The sequence below is a fragment of the Ictidomys tridecemlineatus genome, chromosome 1 (genome assembly GCF_052094955.1).
Source record: "Ictidomys tridecemlineatus isolate mIctTri1 chromosome 1, mIctTri1.hap1, whole genome shotgun sequence".
NCBI classification, from domain to species: domain Eukaryota; kingdom Metazoa; phylum Chordata; class Mammalia; order Rodentia; family Sciuridae; genus Ictidomys; species Ictidomys tridecemlineatus.
The window spans coordinates 153524135-153550396 of NC_135477.1; the positions used below are offsets into that span (position 1 = coordinate 153524135).

General features: G+C 43.2%; 1 protein-coding gene across 2 annotated transcripts in view; it reads left to right on the forward strand.

Annotated features, from left to right (window-relative positions):
* Positions 1 to 4735, forward strand: part of Maml1 (mastermind like transcriptional coactivator 1) — a 43414-nt gene extending 38679 nt beyond the window's left edge. Inside the window, exons 5-6 of one of the 2 annotated variants that reach the window (XR_013438930.1) lie at positions 1293 to 3835; positions 4143 to 4735. Coding sequence is in view for 1 of the 2 variants with exons in the window: in XM_005339344.5 (XP_005339401.1) it covers positions 1293 to 2272 (980 nt within the window). In the remaining variant the exon portion in view is untranslated. Of the gene's footprint in view, positions 1 to 1292 lie in introns of both variants that reach the window. The other variant, XM_005339344.5, reaches the window with a different exon arrangement.
* The last annotated feature ends 21527 nt before the right edge of the window (positions 4736 to 26262 follow it).

A 26262-nucleotide genomic window follows, 5' to 3' on the forward strand; every position in this document is an offset into this window, starting at 1 on the left:
CTTTTCTCTCCCCATTTACTCACTTTGGTGTCAAAAACAGCTTCATGAGTTAGCCAGGAAAGGGTAGGAAGCATACTGAGGTCTCAGCAGTTGTCCTGAGATATGTTGGGTAACTTGCTTGGGCTGTCACTTCAGAAGTACATAGAGGTTTCAGGTGACCCTAAAGAGCTGATCTATTTCTGCTTTCCTAACTTTTCTTGCAATATCTTAGAAACCTCTTTCCTTAGTCAATGACCCTCACTATAAAGTGTGCCAGAGAAAATGACTATATCCATGTGTCCTGGAAAAAAAGACCAGATGAGATTTTATGTGTGGGCCAACTGGAAACATGGGATTGGAGTCCGAAGGTATCTCAGAACCCTGGGTCTGGTCCACGTTTCCTGCCTCCACCCCATTTCACATTGTTATGGACTGTTATGGGCTCTCCTCTTTTCCTTGGCCCAGTTTTTATTTAGGTACTAATAGAAAGAAGAAAAGGAAAGTATTAAGTTGTGGCCAATCCCTGAACAATGATCCTCCTTATCCAGAAAAAACCTGTGTGGATTAATGGTGTTACATGTGCCTGTTACCTAGGCTAAAAACCCTAGACAGCAAGTTCCCTGAGGACAGGGGCCTTCCCTGCTGCCTGTCAGAATGGCACCTACCACATACTAGGTGCTCAGTAAATAGTTGTTTTCATGCTAGACTCTTCCCTTCTTGACCATCTTGTTATCTTCTGGCTTAAACATTGGGGTCTGGTGAAATGACTTAACTGAGCCCTCTCCATATTACCACTACCTCAGCAAAGTGACCTGAACATTTATTTCTTCAGCAGAACTAAAGCACAGTCTCAGACCAACTCCTGTTTGGCCTGCTCTTCACAGGCCATCCTCAGCTTTTTCAGTCTGACCTGGACTAGCTCTTCTGTCTTATTGCTAACTAACTAGATACTGTCCCCTTGCTGCAGCCACAGCCAGCCTCTTAATGTCCCTATATTGCCTTTCATAACTCTGGCCTGTATACATTCGTTTCTCTGCCTGGAATGTTCTTCTCCTCCAAGCTGTTAATTTGCTAAACTTCTACACTTCTAAAGCCCAGGGTATTTGTCACCTTCTTTCTGAAGACTTCCCCAGGATTCTCTTCTTAGTGTACCTGTGCTCAACGGATCTGGTATTAGGACATTGTCTTTCATGCCTCTGAATGCTACAACTTGGGTCTTAGAGTTGTCTCCATAGTGACAGTCAAGAAATGTTGACTTTTCAAAAAAAAAGAAAGAAATGCTGATTTGATTGATAGAATCTTCTGTTTTATAGGATCCTCTGCTACTGTGCCTGGCATGAACAACTTGGGTTCGTCCAACTCCACCTGTCCTCGAGTGTTCCCTCAGCCTGGGAATCTAATGCCAATGGGCCCTGGACATGCTTCAGTTTCTTCTCTCCCCTCAAACTCAGGCCAGCAGGACAGGGGTGTGGCCCAGTTCACGGGCTCTCAGAGCGTGACTCAGAGCAGTCTCTATGGTATGGCCTCTGGCATAACCCAGATGGTTGCCCAGCCCCCGCCACAGGCCACCAATGGACACACCCACATTCCAAGGCAGACCAGCGTGGGCCAGAACACCTCAGTTTCAGCTGCTTATGGACAGAACTCCCTGGGGAGCTCCAGTCTCTCCCAGCAACACAATAAGGGGACCCTGACCTCTGGTTTAACTAAGCCACAAGTCCCAAGGGTGTCAGCATCCATAGGAGGACAAAATACCTCCTGGCAACATCAGGGAATGCCGAACCTGAACAGCCAGACTCCAGGGAACAGCAATGTAAGTCCCTTCACTGCAGCCTCCAGTTTCCACATGCAACAGGCCCACCTGAAAATGTCCAGTCCACAGTTCTCCCAGGCAATGCCCAGCAGGCCCATGGCCCCGATGAGCTCAGCAGCTGCAGCAGGGCCCATGCTGCCCCCAGTGAGCACACAGCAAAGGACCAACGCCCCAGCCCCTGCACCCCCCCAGGCGACCCCACAGCAGGGCTTGCCCAGCCTGAACCCTGCAGGGCCTGAGCTAGGGACCTTCAGCCAAAGCCCTGCCTCACAGATGAGCAGCCGGGCGGGACTGCACTGCACCCAGGCCTACCCTGGACGGACCGTGGGCCAGGAGCTGCCCTTTGCCTATAGTGGGCAGCCAAGCAGCAGTGGGCTATCCAGTGTGGCTGGACACACTGACCTGATCGACTCCCTGCTGAAAAACAGGACTTCTGAGGAGTGGATGAATGATTTGGATGACCTTCTAGGGTCACACTAATGGAGGAATTTATGGTGTTTTTAGTGTTCACACATCCTATATTTTTGTTCTCAGATGCAAGAAAGAGCAACTACTTTGGACCAAAAGCCCATGGCCCAGGGAACCCTGCAAGGCAGAGCCTAAGCTGTGGCCGAGGCCAGCCCTGGTCAGGATATTTGGGGCTCCCAGGCCAGCAGTCGCAGTCCTTTGGGCTGACCCTCGCTCTTCTGCTGGCATGACTGCCCGGTGTTGGGACAGCAGGATAGGATTCTAAAGGTGGTTTCCTATTCAAATGACCAAAAAAAACCAACAGTAGCAACAGTGAAGCCCCATAATGTCAGGCTTATAAAAATCTGTGCCATCATGTTGACTCCCAAGATTTCTCCACTTGCCTCAATGCTGAGGCAGTTTGTTGTTGTTGTTGTTGTTGTTGTTGAAACTTCAAATAGCAGAATTATTTGCAATTTGTAGCATAGAAAAGATTTTTAAAAAATTTTTTTAAAGGGTTTTAAGCAGATTAGATAGGTGATGATTTAAATTGATTAAGCAGGCGTTGGAAACCTAGGGTTCCTTTTGATTAAGAGCCTGTTTTTATTCCTGGTTTTTGTCAGCTTTCAGGGGAGAAGCTAGAAAATTATTTCTATAAACGCAGGCTATGACTGCACATGCCAAAAAGGAACAGGAGGCCATGAGATAGCAGATCTGATTACCCACAGAGGGTCTTCCCAGCAGCTCCTCCTAGTGCTGTTCTTCCTTGTTGTCACTCTTGAGTACCCCAATCTCCCAGGAAGGAGTTCCTTCCACATCCTGGCACCAGGACCCCAGGCTAAATGCTGAAGGTGGAGATTCAGAGATCTAGTATCCCCATGTGTTAAGACTCTCTACCTTTTGCAGCTTCTCTGGCAATTTGTACTAACATGGTGGAGCATAATCATTGTTCAATTGTGTGTAGATGTCTTTTTTCTACCCCATCTTTTCCCATGACCTTTCTTTCTGCTTCCCCTTCTTCCTCTCTCCAGCCATAATAGGAACAGTGATTTACTACATTGCAGGGGGGGAAAGAGTCATTAAAAGTCCTTGGGGAACCCCTAGCACTATAAAGGTTTGGGGAAGGAGGCTGCAGGCCAGCCCAGGGGAAGGGATTCTACTTAGCTGACTTCTGCCACTCCCACATCAGATGACTTGCACTTTTAAAGATTGCTTTATAACACTAACACATCCTCTAAAGATTTAAGTGGATTCTCTTTGAAGGTCTATTAGTTAATGTACTTGACTGAGCTGAGAGCCCACAGAATGGAATATGGTGTGTGGGCTGTTTGTGGAAAACAAGAAAGAGCACTTCTTCATATTGAAAGCAAGATGGTGAGCGCAGTGCAAAACTCTTTACACAGGTGGTGAAGGGAAAAGAGTCCACTGAAAAGAGTGGCATATGCAGTGGTCTGTGGAAAAACCACAACCCCCTCTCTGTTTCCCTAGAGTCTCAAAATAGATCATTAATGGAGTATCATGTGAAGATATGAGCCAAGGAGAATACTCCTGTGATCAGACTGGATCACTTTGGAAGGATGAAAGGGTTGTACACAGGTTGGTAATTAGTTTGCACCAGCAGTGCCTTTTTCACTGGGGGTACTTGGACCCTCAGATCCTCGTTTCTGATAGCCATTTGCCACCACCAGTTGTGTGTGGGCCATTTCCCCTTTAACCATTCTCCCAGCCTTCCCCAGATACTCAATTTAGCTCTTAAGGGGATGAATCATAAAGCCAGTGAAGACTCCACCCTCTGAGCAAGTTCCCCAATCTGAAGGGGAAGAGGGTGACTTCAGTGGGTTTTCTACCAAAAACAGGGCTGAAGGCTGGTTTTGGATCCTTGTTCCTCTCCTGTCTCCCCCAGCTGCTGCCCGCCTTCTGCCTCTGTGCCCCAAGCACTTGCCGGCCCCTGCACTCTGCCTTAGACTCAGCCGGCTCCACAGACAGTGGACTTCTCACTTGCTGCAGTGTCATAGCAATAAAATGTGATTCTTGGGGTCCCCCTGAGAGCTGCCCATGGCTTTATTTATGAATCTGGCTTTGGGGAGTCAGGGGAGGAGATGACTCTGCTTCCGTGCACATCCCCATCTTCCCAGAGCCACAACTCAGAAGAAAAGGGTGCTCGGACTTTCATTATACACATGTGCTTTGTGTAAATAAATGTTTACAATTTTATATTGAAGATGGAATAAGCGTTAGAGCTTCCGACTGTATATTTTTTACTTTTATAGATTTTAAAACTATGATCCTTTATATATGTGTTTTGGGCGAGCTATGATAAGTTTTATGGCAAACAGTTGGTATTGTTAACTTTTTATGGTCATCAGAAGTACATAAAAATCCTGTTAATTCCCTATTCTTCTACTTCCCTTAACTCTGGTATACACCAAAAAGAAACCTTTACTTTCCTTGTTTTATCACTATAAAAATAATAAAAGTATTTTGCTAGTATGGAAACTGCCTGTGTATTTGATTTACTATCGGGCAGGCCAGCAAGAAATTCTTCATTGACTTCTTTTTGTGATTCAACTTAGCTTTCTTATTGCACATTGTTACAGGGGTTGGTATGTTGAAGCCTCAGTAACTTCTGTTATATGATGATGGATACTGGAGCTAACATCACTAGAAAAGCCAGGGTCACTCCCCTCTCAGGCTTGTCCCATGTCTAGTGTGAGGGAAGGTGGAATAGATAACTCAGAGTATTATAGGTCCTTAGTGGTCTGATGTTTTATTTAAAACTTAGGTATGTACCCTCAAAGATTTTCTTCCCCAGGTCCTTCTTAGTCCCTCTTCAGGAAGGGTTTGGTTTCCCTTTTTCATGATGAGAACAGTGTGCTCACGTGTGTCTACACCTTCCCTGCCAGCATCATGCTGTGAAAGGAGATCTGATGATGGAGTCTGGTTCTCAGGGGTGAATGGCGGCCACTCTTCCCCACTCTGCTCACCAGGAACTGGAAGCTGGAAGCAGCCGGCATTCCTGAAAGCACAGAGAAGAGCAGGGAGGTGGGGTGAAAAAGTATCCCTAAAAGCTAGATTACACCAGTAGAAAGGGAGGAAACATGCATGACAGACACAAAACCATGTTTATGGCCTTGCCTTGTAAGGGACAATAAAGGAAAAAGAAAAACAACCTTAAGACTGACCATAAAGTCTTGACTAAGAATGTACAACATCTGCGGAACCAACTCAAACCAGAATTAGTGTGCACCAGTCCTGCTTGGCAGGTGAACGCAGATGAATAATAAGTGCTGGCCACTGCAGGGTGAAGCAGGTTACTGGAATATCTGATGTGGGAAGTTTTGCAAGAAGTGTCATCAAGCTCCTTAAAATGTTCATGCCATCTCTCTAGCCCCACAATTCCAATTCTAAGAAGCCATCCTTCTGTAACCTTTCTAAAAAAGCTTATAACAGTGATGTTCATATTAATACTATTCATAGATGCAGAGAAGTAGGATAGTCTACACAGCTGCCATAGTGGATTGGTTAAATAAGTTGTAAGATAGGATGATCTTACATCTAGATAGAATGCAGGGTTTTTGTTGTTTGTGCTCCTGGGGATTGAACCCAGGGCCTTGTGCATGCAAGGCAAACACTCTAGCAACTGAGCTATTTCCCCAGCCCAAATGCAGTTATTTTAAATATTAAGGTTTTGAACATAGTAACTTAGATAATGGTTTGGGGGGGGCTGTTGTGAGCCAATTGAAAAGAAATGTGGCTAATAGCTCTAAAAATTCTTTGCAGCCATGTCGGAAGTTAGGCATAACTTCAGAGTCAAGGAGGTGTTGACCAGTCGGACCTCAGGAGTGGCAAGGACCAGGTGGTTTCAGGTCTCTGCAACTCTGCCACCACCCAGTATCTCACAGGTTGCTAGCCAGGCTTAGGGTGGTGGAGGAGGGCTCCATAAAGGACAGTTTGCCCAGCAGCTATTAGGGAACACCTACTGTGGCAAAGCATTCTGCCAGGGACAGGAAATGTAATAAGGATAGCAGCAATCCAGGAGGTCAAGGTCCTTGCTCCACAGACCTTGCAGTCTCCTGTGGAGACTTCACACACAAGCCATCAAGATCATTCCAGAAGCTGGGCGTGGTGATGCACACCTATTATCCCAGTGACTCAGGAGGCTTAGGCAAAAGGATTGAAGGTTCAAGGCTAGCATTGGTGACTTAGACCATATTTCAAAAAGGGCTAGAGGTATAGTTTAGTGGCATAACACTCCTGGATTCAAATCCCCAGTACAAAACAACAACAACCCCAAAACATTCCAGAGAGGTGTAAAAGGAATCAAAGCAGGGTGATAAGATAGCCATGGGGAGGGAAGAAGGAATTTCCCCCAAAGGAAGAGAAGCACTGTCAACACAAGGGGGTGGAATGCCCAGAAGGTGAAATTAGGTGCCCACCCCACATGTTGAATTTAAAAAGCAAAGAGGTTTTTTTACGTCCAATCCAGGAGCAGCTCTTGCCTCCTCCAAGTGCCTCTGGGGTTCAGTGAACCTCAGTGCAAGCCTGTGCCATTCCAGAACTTCTGCCAGCCCCTGCAAGACTTACTAGCTTGCCCATCCTCAAGAGATGCCCAAGGTAAATTAGGGCAAGGTCAGGGGATTCATGTTTCACCTTGGGGTTGGACTGCCACATCACTGTTAGCAGCACTATCAGTAAGGCTGCCTTGCAGCCAGTCAACTGACTCAGGCCTGGAGCTGGCAATGTGGCTGCAAAGCCACTGGGAATTGCAAAATGGGAGCTGCCTGTGAACAAGCTTGCAAGAGCCTGAACTTAAGTGTATTCCAAGGTATCCCTGGCCAGCACAAGAAATGGGCAGTGATGCATTTTCTTTTTTGGACATTTCACCTGTTATCTTATATGGTTTTTAAATTGGGTACTGGGGATTAAACCTAGAGGTGCTTTATCAGTGAACTACATCTGCATCACTTTTTATTTGTTATTTTGAGACAGGGTCTTGCTAAGTTGTTTAGGGCCTCCCTAAATGGCTGAGATTAGCCTTAAACTTGCAATCCTTCTCCCTCAGCCTATTGAGTTGCTGGGATTATAGACATGTGCCACCACACCTGGCTGTCATACACCTCTTAATGCATGGGCCCCTTTGAGGTTGATTGTACTCAGGCATCAAGGAGAAGTTGAATGGTGGCAGTAAGCCAAGCCACGGCGTCTAGTCAGTGCACAGAATTCATTAAATGGAAGTTGGAAAATGTAACTTCAGACCCCTATTCAAAGTGGAAATCAGAAAGAATTCATGGAGCCACTGCTATCAAAGTTTCCTGAAATGAAATCTGAGAGGGGTAACCTACAGTAGGAAAAAAACAAGATGCTATCTGCTACAAAACCACAACAAATATGATAGCTGCTACTGGGGTTTGGGGGGTGGTCCAGAACATGACCAAATCAGAAGATTTCAGCACTGCAGGCTAACTGAGCAAGTCCTGACAACACAGATTGTGACCAGATTCAGAAGCAGAAACCAGCTCCTGACAAGCGTGGCTGTTTGATTGCTCGGTGGAGTCAATGCAGAAGGCTCCATTTTTCTTTGGAAAAGCAGAACTTCACAAGGTTAAGGAAAGAAAAGCTGGAGTTTGACATTCTTATTAAGTTAGGAGAAGACCTAAATACATTGTATGCAACAGACAAATGCTTGCCTACCTTTGTATGTATTCCTATGACACCATCACCTTTCCTCATCATGAATTTTAAAGCTGCAGGTTGGGTCTATAACGTTTGTAAGTAACCAGATTTATGTAACACAAGACAAGGCCCAACCACATGGAGTCGTCTGCAAGTTCAAAAGCTACGTATATTACCATCCTACTGACTACATCATGTTATGCTGACAGCTGGAGGACTAAGAAGGTCCTAGGCTTCTAGTAGGACAAAACTTAAGTCTGCTTTATTAGTCATATTTTCACCCCCAACATGATTTCTTTTCAACTCTTGCTTGTGTAATAACAAAGTTTGCAGTTGCCTTTTACTCCTTGCATTTAGCCTATCCCAATCAACTGACTAGGTTCTTCTCTCCCCATCTCCACTGTTTAGCAGCTCTGTGGCATTATAGGAATATTCAAGAACAGGGCTTGTCTAAACCTTAGACAGCCACTGTGAAACTTCTCTGTGCTAGACCCAAAGTGGGAAGATCGAACCAGATCGTGGTGCCAGTCATAGTGGAGTCTTAAATCAGACACCCCTTCAGGACAGCTGCTGAATCTGAGACTTGTCTTCCATGGAAACGGCTGCCTGGCCCAAGGTTATGCCCCTTCCCAGAGGCAGCCCACATCTGGAGACTGGGCAACATGGGGTAAGAAGGCCCAGACTCTTTTGTTCTTAATTTGGAACATCTCCAAAGGGCTACTCCAGTTCCTCTGTGCTTGTGTGATTGGCTGAGGAGGCTTCTTTTGTGACTGTATTTCAGTTCAGCCTTCCTTTGCCCAGTTTAGCCGCCTTTGCTCCCTTGCAGATGGTGCTGATACATTCAAAATCTTGACCCAAGATGGGGTGCTGGGCATTGGTCTCAGGAAGTTGACTCTTCTAAACTGGCAGTTTGGAGCTGGCTTCCTGCTGGCTTGCTAACCTGATTGTCCCACCATTGGCATGCTGTAAAGGGACACTTGTTAGAACTTTCACTGTGGTGATACCAGGATGGGTTATAAGGGAAGGCTCCTCAACCTCCAGAGTAGATGGGATTACAGGTGTGTGCTATCATGTCCAACCTAAACATGTTTTCTTTATAAATTATCTAGCCTTGGATATTTTTGTAATAACATCAGAAAATAACTGAGACAGGAATTCTGGGCCTTCCAGGGAGGAAAGGAATAACATGCTGAGGTTCTACAGGATGTTGCAAATGGGGCAGGACAGGAGGCAGCAGTGGGCACAGGACACTGGATGCCATATTGAAGAACAGAGAGGTTTATCAGTATGAGAGCACTGTTGTGACATAGGACTTAACACCCTCACAGGGCCCCAGGAAACAGTGCTGATAGGCTACCAGCTTGGCTCTTAGAGACTTTGAAGAAGCAACTGCCCTCACTAAGCAGTGCAGAAGCAACCATGGTAGGCAGTGGAGACAGGGACCACAATGTTTAGAGAAGTAGGTATTCAAGAGTGGACATGCTGTATGTGCAGCAGGCCCCCAAACCTATCAGTTAAATACGTTCTGCAAGAGGACCCAGAGCACATTCGACTTACCAAAAGAACACTGGAGCAGAGCGTGGACAACATTGAGAAGCTCTGTGGTTCCTCCCAGTCCAAAACTAACAGTTGAAGACATTCCCTGATAGCAATGGAGATGTTAGGACTTCAGAGGAATAGGGCCAAAGGGCAGTGCAAATCTTTCAGAGGCCAGGTGGGATCAGTTATCCTAATGAGTGGCCAGTTGGGAGGGGGTACCAGTAGGTCCTGACCCTCAGAGAGCTAGGGAGATGATACAGGTCATGGGATAGCCAGGCACAAGTACAGATGATAGTCTCTGATTTATAATGGTTCAACTTATTTTTTTCAACTTTATGATGCTGCGAAAGCAATGTGTGCTCAGAAGAAATTGTACTTCAAATTTTGAATTTGGATCTCTTCCCAGGCCATATCTATATAGCTATATATGATCCTCTCATGATGCTGGGCAGCCACAGCCACAGCTCCTAGTCAGCCATCCCATCACGAACGGAAACAACTGACGCTCTATTTTTGGTGTTTGAATGTTTTGTGGTACTGGGCACCGGTTTGCATGCTAGTTCGGGGATGTAACTCAGTGATAGAATGCTCCTGAGTTCAATCCCTGTCAGTACTGGAAAAGAAAGAGAGAAGGAAGGAGGGAAGGATGGAAAGAAGAATGGAAGGGAGGGAGGGAGGGAGGGAGGAAAAGGAAGGGAGGAAGGGGAGGAGAAGATGACTCTATGAGCTGGTCTAGTGCCGTGGGCAGGATGTTCTGTTAGACAAGGAAACAAAGTACAAGAGTATTCCCAGACACAGCCTTTTGTATAAGAAAGAAGGGGAGATAAGAAAAGTTACAAATGTCTGTTAATTGCTTTTAATATTTTATTAGTTTTTGATGGGTCTTTATTTATTTATTATCCATTTATTTATTTATTTATATGTGGTGCTGAGAATTGAGCCCGGTACCTCACACATGCTAGGCAAGTGCTCACCACTGAGCCGCAACCCCTGCCCTCGTGTCTGTTAATTTGTGCAAAAAGAAACACAGGAAAGATAAACCAGGAACTGAGTAGATTAATTATGAGGGTGTGGGTGGGAAAGTAATGGAAGGACAGAAGGAATGCACAGAAGCACTGATGCTCCTTTGAGCAGGACACTGGAATCATGTTAAGGTTTGCATTAGAAACGGAAGGACGAGGGATATAAAATCAACATGGATGAGAGAGAGGGAAAAACCCTAAAATTGAAGGTAAGCAGGAAAAAAAAAATGAACCAAACAGTATTTCGAATGAATAGCATGTAGACTATATGTCTGGGACCAAAGATAAGGAAGTTGAGACAAATTCCTTTGGTTGGCAGGTTTCTGGGAACATGTGTTAGCAGTTCTGAAACTCTTGTGGAGTTGTGGAGAACATTGTGGTTAAGAAAGCTGGGCTGCTCACTCCTGGAAAAGGGTTTCTACTGAATTTTGTGTTGCTTTCGCATCATTACAAAATTGAAAAATCTACCAGGCGTGGTGGCCGATGCCTGTCATCCCAGCAGCTTGGGAGGCTAAGGCAGTAGAATCGTGAATTCAAAGCCAGCTTTAGCAAAAAGCAAGGTGCTAAACAATTCAGTGTAGACCCTGTCTCAAAATAAAAAATACAAAATAGGGCTGGAGATGTGGCTCAGTGGTCGAGTGCCTCTGAGTTCAATCCCTGATACAAAAAGAAAAAAAAAGTTGAAAAATCCATGTATTATGTACATCCATTACACATGTTACATACATACACCTTTTTCTGAGTTTCCCCACAGAGAATATGGAGAAGCAATGATACTTTAGTAGCAATGAGCACAGATCTTGGTTTCTTTCTTCATAATTTTTTTTTATTTTTGGTACTGGGGATTGAACCTGGAGGTGCTTTGCTACTGAGCCACATCCCCAGCCCTTTTATTTTTTTATTGTGAGACAGGGTCTCACTAAGTTATTGAGGCTGGCCTCCAACCTCTGATCCTCTTACCTCATCCTCTTGCCACCATGTCTGTCTCAGTTCTTGATTTCTAAATATCATGGTCCACTACAAATAATGGTCTCCTCTGTCCTTGCAGGAATGTCTGATTCCAGGACAGGGATGAGGAAAGTACTAAATACGCCTTGAGAATCTTGTGGTATAAAATAAGGAAATGTACAAAGAAAGATGGGAACATGTAAAAGATAGGAGTAAATTTGAAAGGGTGCCCACTAGCAAAATCTGGAACAATTTGAACTTAAAAATAAATAATCATAGCAAAGAATTAAATGTGTTATTATAACCCATTGAATAACATAAGAATTTATTTCTAACTTAATAATTTATGAATCCAATATGTATAACTATAATGTACCAATAAAAATTGTGGGGGGAAAAAGAATTTATGAATCCAAAATGATTCAAATAAGTAAATTAGTGGGGAAGAAATTCACTAATTCGACATGTATGAGAAATTATGGAATCAGAAAATCACCATTTGGAAGCCATCATAATTGATTCTGACAAGAATCACCAATATTGACCAGTGCCTTGGCACACACCTGTAAAACCAGTGACTCAGGAGGCTAAGGTCAGCCTCAGTAATTTTGCAAGACCCTGTCTCAAAATATAAAATAAAAAAGGGCTGGGGACTTCAGTGGTAAAGAACCTCTGGGTTCAGTTCCCAGTACCAAAATTACCAATATTGCTGGGCACTGTGAAGCTTATGCAGGAGGATCTCAAGTTTGAGGCCAGCCTGAGATACTTAGCAAAGCCTGTTTTAAATAAAAAGGACCAAGGATATATCTCTGGGGTAACAGCTAGGTGCAGTAGCTCATACCTATAATCCCAGCAGCTCAGGAGGCTGAAGCAGGAGGATTGGAAATTCAAAGCCAGCCTCAGCAATTTAGCAAGGGCCTAAGCAACTCAGTGAGACCCTGTCTCTAAATACAATACAAAAAATTACTGGGGATGTGGCTCAGTGGTTGAGTGCCCCTGGGTTCAATCCCTGGTACAAAAAAAAAAAAAAAATCTGGGGTAAAACACCCCTGGGTTCAATCCCCAGAATCAACATAAAACAAACAAAAGCCTGCCAATACTTAAAATTAGCTGATGAAAGTTTGAGAAGTAACAGGATATTTTATATAATCTCAAAGTATGGCCTTACTAATTGTAATGTGAAAAATTACTTTTGTTGGGCTGGGGATGTGGCTCAAGTGGTAGCGCACTCACCTGGCTTGCGTGTGACCTGGGTTCGATCCTCAGCACCACATACCAACAAAGATGTTGTGTCCGCCGAGAACTAAGAGATAAATATTTTTTTTAAAAAAAAGTTACTTTTGTTGACAATTGGATATTAAAAGCAATAGAAACATTTTTTTTTCTTTACTAACCACTGTAGTAGGGGAAAAAGCTCCTTCTGACCTGCTCAGAAGTGACTGGGTGTTTTAACTCTGGGTGAGAGAGTGAGGAGGAGGAGGAGTGAGTTGGGAGCCACAGCAAAGTTAGGAAGTAGAACAATACGAAAAGGATGGTGGTCCATGCCTGTAGTTCCAGCTACTCAGGAGGCTGAGGTGGAAGGATTATTTGAACCCAGGAGTTTGAAGCCAGTCTGGGCAACATAGTGAGACGCTTTATCTTTGAAAAAAAAAAAGGCGGGGGGGCAGGGGCAACTAAGGGGATGAGTCAAGTTTAGTGTGATCATCTGATCTTGTGACTCCGCTGTCAGATATTTATCAAGTCAGGCTTGTACTCCCAGCCCTGACTGAGACAGAGGTCCTCTCCTTCCAGATGATTACCTATGTTCAAAGGAATGACTTTAGGTTCCTTAGAAAGACATTCCTGGGGTATGAGAGATATACATTTCAAATAATTTACATTTGTGAAATTTAAAAAATAAGGGAGGTCGGGGCCTCATCTTTAGGTATTGTTTTGGAACACATGGTAAATTCTTTTCTTAGCCTTGAGCTTTTCAAGCCAGTAAACCAAGTAGGTTTGGGTCATCTGAGGGACAAAGGCCTGAAGCTTCTAGAAAGGAGCTAGATTTGGGTCAAATCTCTTTGGGCAGGGCCCTCTCTGTCCCTCCTGAGAGTTTTTGCAGTTCTCACTTCACAGCAGAGAAACATGAGGCACCCTCTTGATATCATAATCAACCACATCATCAACTGCAGGACAGATTTACATCTCATGCTTCCTGAGATAGTCACTAAGAAGAACTTAACATCACTCCTCAGATATGCTTGCCAGTAAGTAAATCAATCATAATAGGGCAGAAACCTCAGACAACCCAAATTGGTGGGCTTCTGCAAAATAATTGGCCTGGGACAAAGAAGGATCCATAAACTCATGAACTGATTTTATTTGCCTGTTTATTTATTTACAGTACTAGGGATTGAACTCAGGGTATCTCACATGCTAGGCAAATGTTCTACCTCTAAGCCAGCCCTTTTTGTTTTGAGACAGGATGTTACTAAGTTGCCTAGACTGGCCTCTAACTTGTGATTCTTTTGTCTCAATCTCTAATGTAGCTGCAGTTATAGGCATGTACCACCATACCCACTATTTGTTGAAACTGGTAATTGTATTATAACTCTAGAAGCCAGGTACAGTGGCATGCACCTGAGGAGGTAAGGCAGGAGGATTGCAAGATCAAAGCCAGCTTCAGCAACTTAGCAAGGTTCTAAACAACTTAGTGAGAACCTGCCTCAAAATAATAAGAAAACAGGGGCTAGGGATGTGACTCAGTTGTTAAGCAACACTGGGTTCAATCCCTGGTATCAAGAACAAATGAACAAAAAAATCTAAGCACTAATGAGTAAAGGGACATTTTATCTGCAAATTACCCTCAAATGATTCAGAAAAATATCGTGTACACACGTGAGAGTGGATGTACATGCAATAATGTACAGAGAGAAACATACTCAGATAAATAAATCAAATATAGTGAAATGATAGAAACCTGATTGAAAGGTATACTGCAATTCTTTGTACTATTTTAAGTCTAGAATTATGGTTTTTAAAAGTTCAGGAAAAAATACAATCCTCACCTGGTACCATAAGCAAATTAATCCCAATGGATCACAGACCTGAATGTGAAAGGCAAGGTGATTTTGCTAGTCAGCTTTTCATCACTGTGAAAAAATAACCTGGGACAATCAACATAGAGGAGGAAAGATTTATTTTGGCTCATAATTTCAGTGGTTTCATGCCATTAATTCTGGGCCTTTGATAAGGCAGGACATCATGATAGTATGAATCAGAGCAAAGCTGTGACTACACAGTAGCCAGGAAGGAGAGAGAGAGAGAGAGAGAGAGAGAGAGAGAGAGAGAGAGAGAGAGAGAGAGAGAGAGAGAGAGAAATAAGGATGCACTACCACTCCCTCTACCTGGGTTCTACCTCCTACAGTTTCCATTCCTTCCCAATAATCCATTCAAATGTGAATCTCTCAATGGATTAATCCATTAATGTGGTTTGATCCATTCACTTCTCAATAGCCCCACCTCTGAGCACTGCCACACCAAGGACCAAACCTTCAATATAGGAACCTTGGGGGGACATTCCAGATGCAAACTAGAAATTATCAGGCTTCATAAGAGAGTAAAGGAGAATATCTAAATGGCCTTGGAGTCAGATAGAGTTGCTTAGGCAAAACACAAATAGAGTTGACCATAAAAACTGACTAAGCGCTCTGTGCAGTTTTGTGCATCAAAAGACCCAGAAACTAGGCACAGTGGCACTAACCTGTAATCCCAACTACTTGTGAGGCTGAGGCAGGAGGATTGCAAGTTCAAGGTCAGTCTAGGCAACTTAGTGAGACTCTGCTTCAAAATAAAACTTAAAAGGGGGTTTGGGGATGTAGCTCAGTGATTGGGCACTTGTCTAGTGTGTACAAGTCTCTGGGATCAATACCCAGTCCCTCTCTCTCTCTCTCTCTCTCTCTCTCTCTCTAACACACACACACACACACACACACACACACACACACACACACACACCACCAGAAAGAGCCTGAAAATAGCCTCCCATCAAGGAAGTCCCTCCCCTGGGGCCAGTGTTGGCCCATGGTCAGAGAATGGAGCTGGAGCTGTAGCAGTGGGCATCATAGGAGCATATTTGCACCCTTGCTCCTGTTGGAGCTGGTGCATCAATCACTTCTATTGTGTGATGGGCCCCTGCTGTGCCTGCCCCTCTGTGCGACTTCTTGTGTTCTGACAAGCAGTTCCGGCAGCAGTCTGCTCTGGCCACATAGTCACTTGGTGCCCCAATGTCTCAAGGTCAAGTTTTGTTTGTTTTTGGAATAATGTACATTCCTTGCAGGACAATACACAGCCTTGCTCAAGGCTCTGGAACCCTGACAGCATGTATTATGACTTGCTTCCTGGGACTTTTGATAGAAACCCCACACAGCTCTGTCTCGACCACAGTTCTTTCTTTCTTTCTTCTTTCTTTTCTTTTCTTTTCTTTTTTCTTTTCTTTTTTTTTTTTTTTTTTTTTTTTTGTACCAGGGATTGAACCCAAGGGCGCTTAAATCACTGAGCCACATCCCCAACCCTTTTTTTATTTTGAGACAGGGTCTCCCTATGTTTCTTACAGCCTTGCCCCTTTTCAAATGAGAATGGAAAAAAAAAAAAAAAACATCTGCACACTATATACTGGAGCCTGTGTTAATCTACCACATCCTGCCTAGCATTTGCTATTAGGGCTCCCGCTTGGTTGAGTCTGCAGTAATCCAGTGCTTCCTGCTAGGACCTATCTGCTTTTCACAGGGGCCAGATGGTGCAAGAACTGAGGATCTGATGGGAGCCTCCATCCTGCATCCTTCTAGGGAGAGCTGATCTGTTATCCCTCTTGGATACAATATTGGTTTTGAATGGTTCCCTATCCAAGAATTCTACTAAAGTTGGATGGAAAATACTCAGAAAATAATTGGATCTGTATCGAAGATATGCAGACTTTTTATTCTTGCCTTTATTCACTAAATTTTTTTTTTTAATTAATGGTCTTGCTATGTTGCCCATGCTGACCTTGAACTTAGGATTCTCCTGCCTCAGCCTCCCAAGTAGCTGTGATTACAGGTTTGCACCACCATGCCTGGCTTTTATAACAATACCATGCTTGGCTTTTATATAGTATCTATATTATAATAGGAATTATAAGGAGTCTAGAGATGATTTAAAGTATAAGGGAAGATGTGTGTAGGTTCTATGCAAGTTCTATGCCATTCACATAAGGGACTTGAACATCCACTTGCATGTTGCGGGGAGGGTCCTGGAACCAATTCCCTACAGTTGTTGAGGGACAACTGTACTCTCTTTATAAGAGATAGGAGTTTCAGGAGAAGTGGCACTCTCCTGTAATCCCAGCAGCTTGGGAGGCTGAGGAAGGAGGATCTCGAGTTCAAAGGCAGCCTCAGCAAAAAGAAGGTGCTAAGCAACTCAGTGAGACCCTGTCTCTAAATAAAATACAAAAGTGGTTGGGAATATGCTCAGTGATTGAGTGTCTCTGAGTTCAATCCTTGTTATCGTAACCACCCCTCCTTGAAAAAAAAAAAAGAGTTTTAGAAGATTCCATTTGGCCTTTCCTACTCCAATCTCTCAAGGAACCAGTGTGTGGTTCTTTTCTTTATTTTCCCTATCTTCCATAGATTTATTGAACTAAAATTGAAGTACAATAAAATGCATATATTTGAAGTATGTCATTTGATCAGTTTTGACATGTATGTAACCAATACAATCAATATAAAAAGCATTTCCAGGGCTGGGGATGTGGCTCAAGTGGTAGTGCGCTCACCTGGCATGTATGCGGCCCGGGTTCGATCCTCAGCAAAAAAACTAAAAAAAAATAAATAAATATTTTTTTTTTTTTTTAAGAGAGAGGGAGAGAGACAGAGAGAGAGAGAGAGAGAATTTTTAACATTTATTGTTTAGTTCTCGGCGGACACAACATCTTTGTTGGTATGTGGTGCTGAGGATCGAACCCGGGCCGCACGCACGCCAGGCGAGCGCGCTACCGCTTGAGCCACATCCCCAGCCCAATAAATAAATAAATATTAAAAAATTTTTTAAAAAAAGCATTTCCATCACTTTCTTAAAATTTGAAATCATGCAGACTATGTTTCCTGCAAGATTTGTTATGTTAGAAATCAATCACCTTAAGGTATATAGAACCCTTCTCCGACCTGTCAACAATTTCAAAATTAAAAGGCACACTTATAAATATCTCAGAGGCCAAAGAAGAAAACACAAGAAAAGTAAATAAAAACTGCTTTGCATTAAGTGATAATAAAAGCTTAAAATACCAGGATCTTGGGGCTGTGGTTGTGGCTTAATGGTAGAGCGCTTGCCTAGCATCTGTGATACACTGAGTTCGATTCTCAGCACCACATATAAATAAATAAAATAAAGGTCCATCAACAACTAATAAAAATATTTTTTAAAATATCAGGATATCTGGGATGAAACAGTCCTTAGAAGAACATTTATAACTTAAAGTACTTGTATCAGGAAGAAGCTAGAATAATAATTAAAGTATTTTCAAATTATGTAGTAGGAAGAAGAAAAGAATAGGAGCAGAAATATATAAAATAGACAAGAAATAATACAGCTAAAATGTGATTAAAAATAAACAAGTCTAGTCAAGAAAAAAGCAAGAACACAAAAATTAATATCAATGGAAATGGAGCTATCAAAATAACCCTATAAATGCTAAAAATATATTAAGGTGATATTACAACTGTATGCCACCATATGTGACAGCTTACATAACATGCTCTACATTAGAGAAGGATCTGTGTGCTGCTGAGAAGAAAGTATATTCAGTCACTGATGGATGTAAGACTCTACATTTGTTAAGTCTGAATTATCAATTGAATGTATTACTTCTATAGCTTCTTTATTTAGTTTTTGTTTGGAGGATCTATCCAGTGGTGACAGAGGCATGTTAAAGTCGCCCAGTATTATTGTGTTGTGGTCTGTTTGATTCTTGAAATGGAGAAGGGTTTGTCTGATGTACATAGATGCTCCATTGTTTGGGGCACAAATATTTACAATTGTTATGTCTTTTGATGTAAAATTCCCTCAAGTAATATGGAATGTCCTTCTTTGTCTCTTCTGATTAACTCTGGCTTAAAGTCCACTTTATCTGGTATGAGGATAGAAACCCCACCAAAGTGTGGTTCTGCCTCAGCAGTCGTTGTACTTACAGCCACAACATTATGGCCAAAGGACACTGGGAAAAATCAGCAAAGGAGAAAGAGGTTCAGGGGTGAAGTCTGGGAAAGACCAGGCATGAGCTTCTAAGACCACTTCCCTGTGGCGTCACACAGGACATGCTTCATTCCCACAGCAATGAGTTGTGGCCACACATGTGAAATGTTGCCAAACAGGGAATCTCATTAGAGACTCAGTGCCTGGGATTTTTTTTTTTTTTTTTTTTTGAGGGAGTGTAGGGTGGAGGTCAAACCCAGGACCTCATGCATGGGAAGCATGTGCTCTACTACTGAGCAACACCCAAGCTACCCAGGGCTGTTATTGGAGACTAGTCATGTAGACACCTTCTGCCTGGCCTGAACCAATACTCTGAACTCCAAATAAGAAAGCAGATGTTTGACCTAAACCATTTTGTTTATCCAAGGAGTTTAGGCTCAGTGAGTTTTTCTTATCCATTAATGATGGGAACCTTCCTGAAATCTACATTCCCAACACCAACCACAGCTTTTCCAGGGATAGCAGAGTCAGCCTGTTATGTTTTTTTTTTTTTTTTTTTTTTTTGTGTGTGTGTGTGGTTGTTTTTCTTTTTTTGTTTTGTGGTCCAGGAAAATGAACCAATGGGTGCTCTATCTCTGAGCTACACCCATAACTCTTTTTATTTTTTGAGACAGGAAGTTTCCCAAACTAGCCTTGAATTTGCTATCTTATAGCCTTAGCCTCCCAAGCAGCTGGATTATAGGCGTCTACCACTGTGTTTAGCTTTTTTCTTCTTTTTTGAACATTGCCAAGTATGACCATTTTAACAATATATCTGGGAACCAGGAAAATGACCCCAGGAGTCTTGGTTCAAGTGAATCCTTGTGGGAGGGTGCAAATGTCTGGGCTTGGCACCAGAATCACGAGCCACCACACAGCTTTGTAGGTTCAAACAGCAATTCTTTATTCCTGCTCTCACACCGCCTCCACACAGGTCCAGGGGCAATCGCGTTCTGCCGTCTCCCGCACAATTCACCTACTCCACGAGGCTATCTCCAAATCCCATTTTAATCTCACGAGAACTCAACGGGAACAAGCAGCAGGAACACCCTAATCCCAGCAATAATCTTCAACCTCTAACTTCCCTAAAACCCATTGTCTTAAACTGGCAACGCCTTAAACTCAAGGAGCCGGTTACTTCCTCAAACCTGATCAGCTCTAAACCCGGATCCGCCTTGGTCCTTGAGCAAGGTCACCTTATTAAAGCATGCATGCAATGTCCCATCGAATGTCCTCTAAGCAGCATGGGGTACGCTTGGCAAGGAAATTTCGATGCGTCATTCCTACTTGGTAATGGCCCTCAGCAGGAGGGACCTGGTCTAGAACTCTTTTGGGGAGGACTTGGATGCAAGGAGACATGGTAGTGCTTTTGGTACCTGCTATGATTTTGACAGGTTTAAGTGTCACCCCCTAACTTTCATGTGTTCCCCAGTATAGTGGTGTTGAGATGGTGGAGACTTTGAGATATAGAACTTTAACAGGGGTCCTTGCAGGTGTCAAATGAAATGTGATTAGATCATGGGCACATCCTTGAAATGGATTAATGCAGGTTTTGTGGAACTGGGTTAGTTCCTTCCAGAAGAGGTTATTGTAAAAAATAGTGAGGCTGGCTTCTCCCCAGACTCTTGCTTCCTGTTTCACCATGTGATCTCTTCCACATGCAAGCCGTTGTGTTGCCATCTGATAGGAGGCCCTCACTAGAGCCAATACCACGGTATGCCAATACCATGTTCTTGAACCTCCAGAACTTTGAGCAAAATAAACCCCTTTTCTTTATGAAACATCCAGCCTCAATTTGTTGTTGTTGTTTAGTACTAGGGATTGAACTCGACCAATTAAGCCACATCCCCAGCCCTATTTTGTATTTTATTTGGAAACAGGGTCTCACTGAGTTGCTTAGTGCCTCTCTTTTGCTGAAGCTGGCTTTGAACTTGCGATCCTCCTGTCTCGACCTCCCAAGCTGCTGAGATTACAGGCATGTGCCACAGAGCCTGGTCAGCCTCAAGTATTTTGTTATAGCAAAACAAAATAGATTGAGATAGTCCCTAAGTATTAGTGTCAACTCAGTCTCTATACTAGCAATCCTCAAAGATCTGGATATTCCATTTTCTCTGGTGTATACCATTTATCAAGGCAATAAGGAATGCATCAAGGCACAAGAATTGTTCAAAAGCCCCTCATGGCCATCTTCTGTAGTATGGGATCAATGATAGGTGATGCTATTACAGAATTGGTTTCCGCTGGATGAGAAACAGAACTAACAGAGGTCAGGTGGCACCATACAATTGTCAGGAACCAGGTCTGCAATATCAGAAAGGCAGGCTCTAAGGTGTTTTTATAGAATGTATGGTATTCCTAGACACAAGAAAGATGAGCGGTGGCAAGGGACCATGGCTTACCCTCAACTTACAATGTGGTTACATCCCTGTAAACCCATTGTAAGTTGAAACACACCAAATGCACCTAAAAACGGCACACCCTGGCTTAGCTATACAGTACACTGTGGGGTATCATCTGTTTCCTCCCGTGATCACATGGCTGACTAGGGGCTGTGGTTCACTGCACTGCTGCTGCCCAGCCTCCTGATAGAGGAGCTGTCCTCATAGTGCCAACCCAGGAAAAGATCCAAACTCAAAATTCAAAGTATGGTTTCTACTGAATGTGTATCACTTTGACATCATTATAAAGTTGAAAAATTCTGAGTGGAACCATTGCAAGTCAGGGACTGACTACATAACCATGAGATCAATTAAGAATGGATAAACGAGCTGGGCTTGGTGATGCCCACCTGTAATCCCAGCTACATGGTGGGCTGAGGCAGGAGGACCACAGATTTGAGGGCTGTCTGGGCAACTTAGTAAGACTCCATCACAGGGCTGGGATTGTGACTTAGAGGTAGAGCGCTCCCCTAGCACGGGCAGGACCCGGGTTCCATCCTCAGCACCACATACAAATAAAGGCATTGTGTTCTGCCCTTCTACACCTAAAAAAATAAATGTTTTTTTTTTTTTTTTAAAAAAGACTCCATCTCGAAAAATCCAAGAGACTGGGAATATAACTCTGTAGTAGCACACCTTTGAGCTTAATCCCCAGGAACTTAAAAAATAAATGAAGGGTAAACAGAAACCCAGTTGTTATGGTTTAAATCTGGAATGCCTCCCAAAAGTTCATGTGTTAAAAGAATGGTCCCCAATGCAGCAAGGTTCAGAGGTGGGGCTCTTAGGCAGTGATTGCATCACGAGGGCTCTGACTTCATCAGTGTGTTAATCTGAATGTACCACTGGGAAGGGGGACCTAGCTGGGTGAAGTAGGTCACTAGTAGGGTGTGCAAAGGTTTAGTTTCTCTCTCCCTCCTCTTCATCTTCTCTTTCTTTCCCTCTCTAGGCTCTCTAGACTGCTTTCTTCACCGTGGCCCTTCTGCCATGATGTTTGCCTCACCTCAAGGCCTAATGGAGTGGCCCAACCAGGAACTGAACTTGGAAACTGTGGGACAAAATAAGCATTTCCTCCTTCTTTGTTTATTTATTATAAGTTGTTCTTGTCAGGTGTTTTGGTCACATCGATGAAAAGCTGAGTAATACATGAGTGGAAACTCAGGATCACTAGCCCAGTTTCCAGATGGAATCAGTTCTATGGCAAATACTTCCCCCATTCTGCCTCCGGGGATATACACCTGTTTACACAGGCAACTGTTTCCTTACTGTCCAGTTTTGAGATTTCTTCATGCACTCTGGGTTAAAAGGTCTTTTATCAGATATATGTTTGTTTTGCAAGAATTTTCTCCAAGTCTGTGACTTATCTTTTTGTTCTCTTACCAGCATGATTTGAAGAGCAAAAGTTTAAAACAAATTTTTTAATTTTTTTTGGTACTAGGGATTGAACCCAGGGGTGCTTTATTACCGAGGCACATCTTAGCCCCTTTTATTTTATTTTGAGACTGGGTCTCACTAAGTTGTCCAGGCTGGCCCTTGAACTTGCAATCCTGCCTCAGCCACCCAAGTGGCTAGGATTGTAGGTGTGTGTCACCACACCCAGCAAAAGTTTTAAATTTTGGTGAAGTTCAATTTGCTTTTTTTTTTTTAAATACATTTTATTGACAAATATAGGATAACATTTTTTTAAAGGAAGGAATTTTTTTTAATACCTTTATTCTATTTATTCATTTGTATGTGGTGCTAAGGATCAAACCCAGATCCTCTCATGTGCTAGGCAAGCACTCTACCACTGAGCTATCACCCCAGCCCTCAATTTGCTTTTTTAAAAATACAGATCATTGCTGTCCTGTCTAAGAAACCTTTTCTAACCCAGGAAGAGTTTCTTCTGTGTTTATTTTCTAGAAGTTTGATAGTTTTAGCTTTTATATTTAGGTCTTTGGTTCATTTGGAAGTAACTTTTGCAAATGAGAGAATTGTGGATTTCAGGTTGTTTGTTGTGTAGGAATGTCCAGTTGTCCCAGCAGCACTTGTCGAAAAGGCTATCTATTCTCAACTACAGTGTGTCTGCTTGGTCAAAAAGTAATTATCCAGGGCTGGGTTTGTGGCTCAGTGATACTTGCCTTGCATGTGTGAGGCACTGGGTTCAATCCTCAGCACCACATAAAAAATAAACAAACAAAATAAAGTCATTGTGTTCATCCACAACTAAAAAATATTGTTTTTAAAAAAGTAATTATCCAGGGGCTAGGGATATAGCTTAATTGTTAGAGTACTTGCCTCGCATGCACAAGGTCCTGGGTTCAATCCCCAGCACCATTAAAAAAAAAAAGTAATTATTCAGCTTGGTGCAGTGGTGTCATATGCCTACAATCCAAGCAGTTCGGGAGGCTAAGGCAGGTGGATCACAAGTTCAAGGCCAGCCTCTGCAACTTTGTGAGATCCTGCCTCAAAATAAACAAATAAAAAGGGCTGGGGATGTTGCTCAGTGGTGAAGCACCCTTGGTTTCAATCCCCAGTACCAAATAAATAAATAAATATATATCCAGGGCTGGGGTGTGCCTCAGTGCTAGAGTGCTTACATGAGTAAGGCTACGGGTTTGATCCCCAGCACCACACACACAAAAATTAACTGATTAGGATTCATATATGCATGGGCTTATTTCCAGACTCCCTTTGCTGTTCTACTGCCCTGTCTCACTTCATGATATGTTTTGATTACTGGTATGTCTTGTACTAGGTGTTGCTGCACCAAGGGGGCTTCATATACTGCTATTAATGCCTCTGTGCTAGGTGTGCATCAAGGAGCCTGGTTTGCAGAAGAAGAACCTAAAGAGGGGGAGAGAGGAGGAAAAGAAGGCAGGTGAGGAGGAGGAGGACCATAGGTGGTTCAACTCATTCACGGAGCCCAAGTGCCAGGCATCTCCTAAATTCTAAAAGAGCACAATGCTGAGAATCACAGACACAGCTCTGACTCTCACAAAGCTGCCAGACGAGTAAAAGTCACTTGGCCCTGGGTTCCAGTTCCTGTCACCTCAGATGCTGCTTTTGCCGAGCAGAGTCCCCAGAGTGCACCCTTAACACAATAACCTCAGCTCAGCTGCCTTGTTAGAGTTGTCTCCAAATTTCCTCTATATCAGACAAAATTCTGGATGTGTTTGAGCTCTCCTGGGATATCCTCTGTCTCACTTGACTTCCAGATGCACTCTTCTGTTTAGAAGCTCCACCCAAAAGACCAGGGAGGCAGGTAGGAGCTTTCTGTGCATCCCTTTAGGAGGTAACAGTAACTATGAGGAAAGCTCCATTTGTAAAAGTTCAGGAGGAGACAATGGCTTCCCTCGGAAGCTTTGCGTTGCTGTGACCAAAATACCCAACTAGAACAACTTAGAGGAGGAAAAGTTTAGTTGGAGCTCACAGTTTTAGAGGTCTCAGTCCACAGAAGGCTGACTCCTTTGCCTTGGGCCTGAAGGGAGGCAGCGAATCACCGCCCAAGGATGGGCAGGGGAAAGCTGCTCAGGACATGGCCAGGTCAGGAAGCAGAGAGAGGGGTTGAGGGAGAGGCCACAGGGAAAATGCACTCTTCCAGGGCACACCCCTGGTGACTTACCTCCTCCAGTACATCCCAACAGCCTACAGTCCTCCTAGTCAGTTCATTCAAACTAGGATGGACTGATTAGGTCACGGCTCTCACAACTCAGCCATTTCACTTCTGAATATTCCTGCATGAATACAGGAGATTTTGGGGGGCAGCTCATATTGAAACCATAACAGTTACCTTTCAGTTCTCACCTGTTGGATTTAGGAGCTGTGACTGATCCCTACCTAGAACCGTGATATCATCCCAGGCTGAAAAATGATGGGGTTTTGTTTTTCATGTGCCAGTCACCTTTTGTCAGGTGTCAGTTCTGAGGTATGAACGTGTTCAGGAAAGACGAACTTCCTCATGGAGGGCAGCTGAGCCAAGGAGGCCGTGGCCAGGAGTTCAGTGTGCCCCCCACACTGGGCCCCTTCAGTGGTACTTGCTTTATTACTCACTTTTGAGTCCCTTATTTTAAAAAAAAGGCAATAGCTGAAAAGCCTGTCAACTGCCAGGCCACATTCACTCCTGGAAACACAATACAAGCTGCTTTTCTTCCCCTTGGTGTGCTTGGTGCAGTGCTGGTAGTAACCTCTTTGAAACACTCCAACAACGCCTTTAGGAGTAAAATCCTATATCAGACTTTATGTTGGTGGTTTTCTAGTTGGACATCTATGAGTTCTTTCTACATCACTGGCATAATTGGAGCCATTTTGGGGTCCTGGAGTCCACTCTCAAATGATAGTTTTTAAATTCATATATATATATATATACATAAAATATATATTAATTTAATATATAAAATATATATTAGATTCATATATATAAAATATACATATTTCATCTAAAAAGAAAAAATTTCCCCTCATCAATTATTTACTCTGATCTATAGTTAGGATTTTTTTTGGCAGTACTGGGGATTGAACCCAGTGCCCTGTGCATGCCAGGCAAACACTCTACTGGCTGAGCTATATCCCCAGCCCTGATATACAGTTAGTACAAGAAAAGTGTGATAAATGCTTATTTCTCTCCCTTTATTTGTCCATTTTAAAAAAATATTTTCAATTTTTAATGGATCTTTTATTTTATTTTATTTGTTTGTTTGTTTATTTATTTATTTATTTATTTATATGTTGAGGATTGAACTCAGGGCCTCACACATGCCAGGCAAGCACTCTACCACTGAGCCACATCCCCAGCCCTATTTGTCCATTTTTGGAAGAATGAGTCCTTTAGCAACTTTCAAAGGTGGTCAGTTAGGTTTTTAAGTATCATTACAAATTCATGAATGTTTACATTTATATATTTGAGATGTCTCAATAAATCACAATCATAATTTTTTTTTTATCCCCAGCCCTATATTGTATTTTATTTAGAGACAGGGTCTCACTGAGTTGCTTAGCACCTCACCATTGCTAAGGCTGGCTTTGAACTGGTGATCCTCATGCCTCAGCCTCCTGAGCTGCTGGGATTACAGGAGTGTGCCACTGCTGAGGCCACAATCATCATTCTTTATCAAAGCACAAATTGTCCCTTCTATTCTGTGCTTTTAAAATCAACATTGAAGTTACAGGTTTTAAGCCCAGA